This window comes from Bison bison, unplaced genomic scaffold (genome assembly GCF_000754665.1).
Source record: "Bison bison bison isolate TAMUID 2011002044 unplaced genomic scaffold, Bison_UMD1.0 scf7180017864373, whole genome shotgun sequence".
NCBI lineage: Eukaryota > Metazoa > Chordata > Mammalia > Artiodactyla > Bovidae > Bison > Bison bison.
The window spans coordinates 5,871,913-5,882,488 of NW_011494945.1; the positions used below are offsets into that span (position 1 = coordinate 5,871,913).

At 43.4% G+C, this 10,576-nt stretch overlaps 1 protein-coding gene across 1 annotated transcript in view; it reads right to left on the bottom strand.

The window, feature by feature from the left end:
- Nucleotides 1-648: 648 nt before the first annotated feature.
- The window catches only part of FIG4 (FIG4 phosphoinositide 5-phosphatase), a 173,064-nt gene continuing 163,136 nt past the window's right edge, over nt 649-10,576 (bottom strand). Inside the window, exon 23 of the mRNA XM_010856621.1 lies at nt 649-1,007. Coding sequence (XP_010854923.1) covers nt 830-1,007 — 178 coding nt within the window. The 3' untranslated portion in view covers nt 649-829. The remainder of the gene's footprint in view (nt 1,008-10,576) is intronic.

A 10,576-nucleotide genomic window follows, 5' to 3' on the forward strand; every position in this document is an offset into this window, starting at 1 on the left:
GTTGACATCCTGTCACTTTATCTAGAAATATTTCACTGTTTATTCCCTAAGAACAAGGGCTTTCAAAATAAATTTTTATCAACACATAAAGTTAACATAAACCATCAGAATAAATTTTAAGAAGTGCTAACTACAAAGAAAAACTCTGCCTTCGTGTCGCACAGGAGGAAAGTCTGGACCTGTTTTGCTTACTGTGATATTCCCAGACCTGCCATAGGGCCTGGCATAGAGCAGGCTTTTTTTTTTTTAAGAGTCATTTATTTATTTTTGGCTGCTTTGGGTCTTCATTGCTGAGTGTGGGCTTTCTCTAGTTGCTGTGTTGCGGGGGAGTTACTGTTCGTGGCAGCGTGCAGGCTCCTCGTTACGCCGGCTTCTCCTGTTGCGGATCACAGGCTCCAGGGCATGGGCTCAGCAGTTGTGGCACACAGGCTTAGTTGCTGTGCCGCATGTGGGATGTTTTGGACCAGGGATCAAACCTGTGTCCCCTGCGTTGGCGGGTAGATTCTTAACCAACTGACCACCAGGGAACCCTCACAGCAGGTCTTCAATAAATACTGTTAATGTCTAAACGTGATGGTGTGATACTACATAACCACATTTCTAAGCAAAGTATTTCTAAAATAAAGCAAAGACAATGACAGCAAAATATTCAGTCATTTCTTTATTATTACCAATGATTAGTAATTAACCAGTTATAAAAAGAGTAAAAGCCTTCCGATGTAAAGGACTGACAGGAAATTACCTTTTTAAGATGAGACAAACAGGTTAGAATGCAAGTAAGTGGGACTTTGGTCCCCTTCTGGGCCCCCTGCGGGGACCTGCTCTCTCCTCACAGGTAGCGGTTCCTGATGTATTCTCGGTACATGGAGGTGTCTTCTTTCCCCAGGGGCTGCATGATACCTTGACTGGCCTGGATGTGGGCATGGAAGATCTCTGTAGACTTTCGGTCTACTTTTGGAGGCTGAACCTCATAGATGTTGTCTTGAGAGAAAGCGGAGATGGGTGTTCTGTAGAAGAGAAGGGAGGACAGAGCAACATTAAAGCAAAGAAAGGAGCACAGGGACCTGTGACCTCAAGAGAACTTGAGAGTCACTGACCTTGAACCAGTGAACTTAGTAACAAGCAGTGGTAGTGACCTCTCGGCTGGCTTTCTCCCCTGCATGGAGGATAGCAAGAACAGTGCCTGCCCAGGGAGCTTTCCCCTTGTGTAGGCTAGGTGGGCCCCCCTCCTCTGTTCCTGCAGCTCTGAGCACACCCATGTCTGTGTGCCCATCTGCCTCTCTCCCAGGACTCAAGTAACTTGAAGTGGGGGCTGGACAGACTTTTTTGCTCCCTTTTCCTGGTATCTGGTACATACCCAGTAGTTTGTTTTTTTTCACAGAAGACTTAGGAGGAATCAGTGAAGTAGGGGATACTAATGTATTCTACCTCACACATTGATGGCAGGAGTAAATGAGTTTATATCAGTAAAGTTCTCCCTTAGCCTGGTGCCTGGCACACTATTAGTGCTCAGTAATAGTAAACTATTGTTAACAATTACCGGAGCATAATTCCTTATCTGCAGTTCTGAAATCCTCAAAGCTGTAATAACCAAACATGACTTTGCCAGCAAAACCTGACCCAACTGAAACTCATCTGGTGGTACAACATGCAACAGTCATCCCATTTCATGTGAATATTAATGTGTTTAGTTATCAGCCTCAGATCATGCAGGGGATGTTCTTATAAGGTCGCTAACACCCCCCAAATTCTGAATTCTGAAATACATCTGGCTTTATGCTTTTTAGATGAAAAGTTGGAAATCTGTAATAGGCAGCTTCCTTCCTTTCTGCGGTGATTTGAAAAGCACCCAAGAACTTCTCAATTCAAAAGTATCCCTCTATTCCTGCCCCACCTAGCCTGCCATAGTGCTTGAAATTTCCATCCACCCTTGGGGAAGGTACCGTCTCCAAAAAAGACCTTGTCAAAGTGTAGCTGGGTGCCTGACACATCCTTAGTTCATCGTAGTGTGAACACCTGCTAGTTACTACATCTTTAGCTGGGGGCGGGCCCTCCAGGAATGAGTCAACCACCAAATCAGGTGCGCTGCAGAGTGAGTGTGCATGGAAGGTCAAGATGAGGCCATGGGTAGGCGAGGATGCTAAGCTAGACCTTGTGAGGGACTGGGGGTACAATGACAACACACTCCACCACTTAGCCCAGGGCTTGCCCTGCAGGGGGAAGGGACACTTCTCCACTTCAGGGTACTAAGATAACAGAGAAGACATCTGGAGGATCTGTTCTGCTGAGTTGGGACCTCAACCATGCTCATGGACATCTTGTCAGGGGAACAGAAAGGCATCCCAGATGCCTGGCTGTTGAGTTAGCTGGGACTCTTAAGCTGGGGCAGGGAGGTGGGATTCCCTGCAGTCAGAAGCAGAAATGAGCCTCAGAAGCAGCCAGGTCTGTACGTGCAATGTCAGCATGTTGTGGGACACTAGGCAGGTGCAGTGAGTGACACACAGCCAGAGACAAGAGTTGTACAGTAAAGCCCTCCATTCTCACAGGACGCATTACAGTTGAACCTGGGTCTTTCTTACTTAGGGCTTCCCTGGTGGCTCAGATGGTAAGGGGTCTGCCTGCAGTGTGGGAAACCCAGATTTGATACCTGGGTCAAGAAGATCCCTTGGAGAAGGAAATGGCAACCCACTCCAGTATTCTTGCCTGGAAAATCACATGGACAGAGGAGCCTGGCGGGCTACAGTTCATGGGGTCCCAAAGAGTCAGACACGACTGAGTGACTTTATTCTCTTTCTTACTCTTCTAAAAAAGTCACGTTATCTCCCTGTACTCTGCCTTTAGAAAACTAACACATCCTGCCGTGGCTGGATACTCTGCTTTAAAAATGGCTTTGAAATAAAATATAACTCAAGGCCGAATGTGCTTTCTGGAAGTCAACCTCAACTGTTGGACCTCGGGGGTAACATAGTTAAACTAAAATTTGGTAACTGGTTTATGAAATACTCCTATGTTTCCAAAGCACTATAATAATTTTACATAATCTTAGACTATATCCTTACATAAGAAAATAAAAACCAAAGGATGTAGTGATTTACTTAAAATTAAAAAAAAAAAAAAGAAAAGGCCAAGGTGAAAGAATCTTGAGATGTCTGAATCTCAGTTTGAATGCCAGCTTGGCAGCAGTGCTTTTCTTTTCTTTTTAATTTAAAAATTCTTAATTGCTAAAAATGCCAACCATCATCCAAGCCTTCAACAAGTCATACTGTAACACAGCAGTAACATCAAAAGTCATTAATTCACCATAACAATTGTAATAATTGTTTTTTTTTTACAATATTGTATTGGTTTTGCCATACATGTTAGTTATTCAAATATCTGTGGTTAACATGAGGAATAATTGGGATGATTAATATGTGAACTCTTCTCAATTTTCCCTCACAAAAACAGAGCAACTCCTCAGTCATTTATACAATTCAAAACAAGATGCTAAAATCTTTTAACAGTTGATAATATTCAAGGTCAAGCCATTTTAACCCGAACCCTTAAAAGGGGCTCCTCCATTAGCGGTTTTAGAGACTGCCATCAAAGTGCCAGCCACAGCAACACCTCTGTACCACACCATCCATACCTGTCTAGCGTCTACATCCTCCATTTTACAGATGAGACACTTGAAGTCAATTTAAAAATGGAACTAATGGTTTCTGTGCTTTGAAGCCTGGAACCCTGTGTACATTAACCAAGAGCTTTCTGGCTGGCATCACACCAGAGAGGTACCAAACCTTAATGCAAGTGAGAAAGGGAGAATCCAGGTCATTGTTTTGTCCTTCAGAAGTTCAGCCGAGTACCCGGGTGGGCAGGCTGGAGGGAGAGCAGCAGAGCCGGTCAACCATGACTGGGGCCACGGAACAGCTGCTTCCACCCAGTGCCTAGAGTTTTTTTTTTTTTATCAGGAGCCCTCACTCTACTTCTCAGTAAACAGTGTCACTGCCGTGTGGAATAATGGAAAACGCATTACAAAGATGGGAAATATGAAATGTCCAACCTCAGCTTTTAATGGTATCAGATTGAGTGGCAGGTGGGTTTAGGGCTCCAGCACTACCTCAGTGTGGTTTCAAAACAATATAGGGAGTCAGAAAACGCACCAATCAGCCCTTTTATCTTTTTCATTCAGACAAGATTCAAAGTCTATATTAAACAATGAAATTGTAATGTTAGAATGTTTATTATTGGATTTGGGCCAGAAAGGAGCTTAAGACATACCCAATACTTTTGGCACGATCAGAAAGAGGAATGGGAAGAAAGGGATTTACAAAAAACCCTTTGTTTCCTCGTCGTACTTGCACATCAAGAAATTTATCCCAATGAGCTCTTCCTGGTCTTTAGGCAGTGGCTCTTCAGGTATGGTCACCAGACCAGCGGCATCTGTGCCACCTGGGAATGTGCTAGAAATACAAATTCTCAGGCCCTATTCCAGGCCTGCTGAGTCAGACACTCCGGGGATGAGGCCCAGCAAAGGTGTTCAGTAATGGGCCCTCCAGGTGATTTTGCTACTCATTATATTTTGGGTCCAAAATCACTGCACATGGTGATTGCAGCCATGAAATTAAAAGATGCTTACTCTTGGAAGGAAAGTTATGACCAACCTAGACAGCATATTGAAAAGCAGAGACATTACTTTGTCAACAAAGGTCCATCTAGTCAAGGCTATGGTTTTTCCAGTGGTCATGTATGGATGTGAGAGTTGGACTGTGAAGAAAGCTGAGCGCCGAAGAATTGGTGCTTTTGAACTGTGGTGTTGGAGAAGACTCTAGAGAGTCCCTTGGACTACAAGGAGATCCAACCAGTCCATCCTAAGGGAAATCGGTCCTGAGTGTTCATTGGAAGGACCAATATTAAAACTCCAGTATTTTGGCCACCTTATGCGAGAGCTGACTCATTTGAAAAGACCCTGATGTTGGGAAAGATTGAAGGCAGGAGGAGAAGGGGACGACAGAGGATGAGATGGTTAGATGGCATCACCGACTCAATGGACATAGGTTCGGTGAACTCTGGGAGTTGGTGATGGACAGGGAGGCCTGGCATGCTGTGGTTCATGGGGTCACAAAGAGTCGGACACAACTGAGCGACTGAACTGAACTGAAAGGTTGAGAATCTTTGGTCTGACATCAAACTGTGATTTAAAATGCTAAATAAAATCTTATTTGCAGTCAGTCAACAGCACTGAACATTTTAAAGTAGGAATTTCTTCTTAAATGATGTCCTACCACCAGCCCTACATTGAGCAGGCATCATTTAACACTTAACTGTAAAGATATAAGTAGCAATATTCCATTTCCTAATGAGGAGACACTTGATTTCCCTGTTGGCTTATGCAAGGCAAGGAAGAAACATAAAACCATCCAAGACCCTCACAAGGGGGTGCTGGCAGGCACCTTGTCTCTGAGGGCACTGGAAAGGGATGGAGGTAATCCCAATAACACTTCCATTAGTCTTTTTATTAGCTTAAACGGCCTTTGTTTATGAGTAAAAAGACCAGTATTTCAACACTAAGTGATGTGGAAATTATGAGACTATTTTCTTATTCATTCCAGTAGAGAGAGACGGCTTATTATTGTGCTTTCATAGTGGAAAAAAAGGTTCCATGTTTCTCTCCTGTCCATTAACAGAATTATTGTTTTTGGCTTTTCCTCACAGTCCTATTCAAATCCTAGTAGTCTTTTCGGAGATGAAATATTACAAATTTGCAGGCTCATTTCTCTTATCTACAAAACCAAGGCCCATTTTCAGGGGGTCTCTGTATCTCCCCTCAAGGAATGTTGCATTCTTAACTAATTCATTTATACACTGCTGAACCCACTCAGTGCACCGAAGATTATGACACTTAGCCTTAACTGCTTCGCAGAGGTAAAGTATCCACCTGTCAATGCAGGAGACATGGGTTTGATACCTGGGTTGGGAAGATCCCCTGGAGTAGGAAATGGCAACACACTCCAGTATTCTTGCCTGGAAAACTCCAAGGCCAGAGGAGGCTGGTGGGCTACAGTGACTGGGGTAGTAAAGAGTCAGACACAACTGAGCACACACGTGCACACACACACACACAAGAAACACTTTAGGCAGAAATTCATTAGACATACTACATGTTTTTAAAGAAGATGCTTATTGGTGCCCTTTTATGCCTATCTTCTTTCTTTCTAAACTAAATATATATTTGGCTGCCCTGGGCCTTAGTTGCAACACACAGGATCTTCAATTTTCACTGTGCCATGTGGGATCTAGTTCCCTGACTAGGGATCGAACATGGGCTCCCTACATTGGGAATGTGGAGTCTTAGCCACTGGGCCACAGGGAAGTCCTTATGCCCTTTCTTAAATATGCTCTTACTTGTTTGCTTATAATGTGACCGTGTACTAAAATATCTGTACCTTATACTTGGATGCATAACTAATGTTTGAGTCCCTTTAAAAGTTCCTATTGATGACTTTTCTAACTTAAACATATTGCTGCTAAGTCACTTCAGTCGTGTTCGACTCTGTGCGACCCCACAGACGGCAGCCCAAGTTAGGCTGTTAGACACCAGGCTCCAAGTTGGACACCAGGCTCCCCGCCAGGCTCCCCCGTCCCTGGGATTCTCCAGGCAAGAACACTGGAGTGGGTTGCCATTTCCTTCTCTAACGCGTGAAAGTGAAGTCGCTCAGTCATGTCCGACCCTCAGCGACCCCATGGACTGTAGCCTTCCAGCCTCCTCCGTCCATGGGATTTTCCAGGCAAGAGTACTGGAGTGGGGTGCCATTCCTACCAATATTTTGGCCACCTGATGCGAAGAGCTGACTCATCTGAGAAGACCCTGATGCTGGGAAAGATTGAGGGCAGGAGGAGAAGGGGACAACAGAGGATGAGGTGGTTGGATGGCATCACTGACTCAATGGACATGGGTTTGGGTAGACTCCTGCAGTTGGTGATAGATAGGGAGGCCTGGCATGCTGCGGTTCATGGAGTCGCAAAGAGTTGGACATGACTCAGTGACTGAACTGAAGCATTTGTTGATTTGACAAGAAAATATTTAACTGGCCAGATTGAACTGTTTTCTGGATTTAGTAATGTCATGATGATTTGTGGTTGGTCATAGAAGAATTAGACAATACTTGAATAATTTCAATAATCTTATACTTGTGATACTTTTCCAATATGCTAAAATCTTATACTTTTTCTACAATGAGCATTTTGTCACACACCAAATCCATTTGGCTTTTCCAGAAAATTTAGTAATGGTTCTAAAAACAGGATATATTTCCCCCCTGTTGCTACCACAAACACCAAGTTTTCCCAAGTTGCTGTTTTCATATCACCAAATGGTTCTCTGTTGTTCATGACTGACAAAATTAAAAGAATATTTCAGTTGAAGAGGCCCTTATGTAAGACCCTGTCCAACAGCCTTACTTGCAGACAATGGCCATTAGGTCATTCCTCAGGGCAGGATCAAAGTTAATCAGATGCTCTGGTCTCAGTGGGGCAAAAACCTCAGCAAATGTCTTAAAAGAATAAGAAAGCACGAATCCTTTCTTATTCTAATTCTCTTTCTGCCAGCCTTGTAATTTTTATTAGGAAATAACATCCCTTATTACTTTCCTGGCAGAGAGGGGCCTATGGCACACATTGCCATGCAGTGATTTTCTCTCTTTCAAGCTTTTAATACTGCTCAGAGCTTTTAGCCTTCAGTTTGTGGGTACCATTCTAACATCTTTTTGTGACCATCCATTGCTTCTCTTAAGCTTCCTTATTAGGTTGCTTGATCTTGTATCTTTCCAACTAAGTACTCAAACACTGAAGTCTAGTCATGAATCTATTCTACAAAGATGATACAGTGAGAATGTGTTTGGTTCTTTGAGTTAAAAAAAAAAAAATCAAGATACTGCTGAGTATTACTCCCATTCTGTGTACAAGTATAGACACCTAAGTCCAAAATATAGCTCTCAAACCATGCTTGTCTAATATGGTAGCCATTAGCCACATGTGGCCATTTATACTTATATTAAATACAATTTAAAATTCCTCAGTAGCAATAACCACATTTCAAGTTCCTTAAAACCACATGCAGCTAGTGGCTACTGCACTGGAAAGTACAGTATAGAACATTTCCATCATTATAGAAAGTTCAACTGGACTTTTCTAGAAACTCTTTCCTGCTATTTTTTTTTCCCTCGGGAATTCTGAGTATCTCTTTCTAAACACATTTTATTGTTTATATACTTTCAAGAATGTGAATTCTCTCTTGTTTACCTTTATCCCCAATGCCCAGAAGAGTATCTGGCATACAGTAAACATTTAATAATTATTCCCTGAATGCATGAATGATGTCTGGTTAAGGAAGATGATTTTATCTTGAATTTCTAAATTCAGAATCTGAATGCAGTATGATTTGGTTTACTCTGGATGATACGGAGGTAGGATTCCCCAAAAGAAGTCTGGCAAATTTTAAGCTCCTTTCCTCCGATAACCCATAAAGACAACAGGGGCTTTATGTCCTATCTAGGACACTGTCCACTTCCCTCAGGGGAAGCTGAGGTGCTTTCTAGTGGCACAAAATTATCAAAGCTCAAGAAACAAGAGTGAGGCAGGAGGGGTGTGTTCTAATTGCCCATAAATCACCCATTTATGCTACTTATTGCTTGCTCTTTGTGACCCTTTAGACTGTAGCCCGCCAGGCTCCTCTGTCCATGGGATTCTCCAGGCAAGAATCCTGGAGTGGGTTGCCATGCCATCCTCCAGGGGATCTTCCTGAGCCAGGGATCGAACCCGCATCTCTTAAGTCTCCTGCATTGGCAGATGGATTCTTTACTACTAATGCCACCTGGGAAACCCATAACAATGACTTAGATCAACAAATTCACTAAATGGGCTGAAATCAAGAGGAATGCATCAATCTTCAAACCACTTGTAATAAAACGAAAGGCAAAAGATGTCCCTATATCCTGGGAGGCAGGCTCTGCCTATGTAATTCACTTTTAAATACCCTGTCAAGCCAGGTTCAATGTTGGAAATATGGGTAAGCACATTTGCTGCCTTCCCCTCCACAGGCTTCCCTGGTGGCTCAGATGGTAAAGAATCTGCCTGCAATGCAGGAGACCTCAGTTCGATCCCTGGGTTGGGAAGATCCCCTGGAGAAGGGAATGGCTACCTACTCCAGTATTCTAGACTGGAGAATTCCATGGACAGAGGAACCTGGCAGGTTACAGTCCTTGGGGTCACAAAGAGTTGACTGAGCGACTGACCCCAAGGGCACTCTCATGTATCTTTGGGTAGACATACATAAAATCACAAAGTTAAGGCCACAGGCTTGAGGGCCAAGCACTTATCTATGCATTAGGACATGACACCATTTTATTAGCTGCTGATAACATTCTAAACATCATCAAGGTAAAAATTAAAAAGAAAAATTATTTCTTGACAGGAATTCTATCTTCCACACACAAAATGCTATGAACCTAATGCATGACTTCCCCAAAGTCCAATTAAATTTTCAGTCTTGTTATGCCGTTGACAGCTGGCATGAACATGATACAGAATAGTCTACAAATCTGGTTCCTTCAAATCCAAACACATTCCAAACCCTTTTAACAGCTGCTATTATAATGGATGACTGGACTGTCCTCCAGCAGGGACACTGGAAGGGATGTTCAAAATTTCACAAGCAGGTTAAAATGCATTAAAGCAAAGATGACAATAATGCCAGTCCCTATATAACCCACCATTAGAAGAAGCAAGAGGTGTGATGCGAAGGAACTGAAGAATATAATCTGTGCCGATGGAACATAAAATGCACAACCTTGCAGACCCAGGGAGCAGGAGGCACTGTCTATATATAAGGCCCTTCAAAGGCTCAGCAGTAAGGAATCTCAACTCCTTAGACAGATTAGGTCTTTGTAGATTTTGATAGGAGAGGAGTAGGTGCCATTGGGTATGGAGTGTGAGGACAGCAAAACTTACTGTGTTTCTCTAACACATCTCTGCCTTCAATGTGTCAGGGAGGCATATGAGTGACAGGCCAGCCAGAAAAGCACTGCAGTCTCACCAAAGTTAGGATTTTATGCCTAAGCCTAAAAGCCACATCAACAAAAGAGAAAAGTTATTTATAGATCCAAGTACAGTTCAGTTCAGCGGCTCAGTTGTGTCCAACTCTTTGCAACCCCATGAACCCCAGCACACCAGGCCTCCCTGTCCATCACCAACAACCAGAGTTCACCCAAACTCATGTCCATCGAGTCGGTGATGCCATCCAGCCATCTCATCCTCTGTCGTCCCCTTCTCCTCCTGCCCCCAATCCCTCCCAGCATCAGGGTCTTTTCCAGTGAGTCAATTCTTCGCATGAGGTGGCCAAAGTATTTAAGTTTCAGCTTCAGCATCAGTCCTTCCAATGAACACCCAGGACTGATCTCCTTTAGGATGGACTGGTTGGATCTCCTTGCAGCCCAAGGGACTCTCAAGAGTCTTTTCCAACACCACAGTTAAAAAGCATCAATTCTTCAGTGCTCAGCTTTCTTTGTAGTCCAACTCTCACATCCATACCTGTCTACTG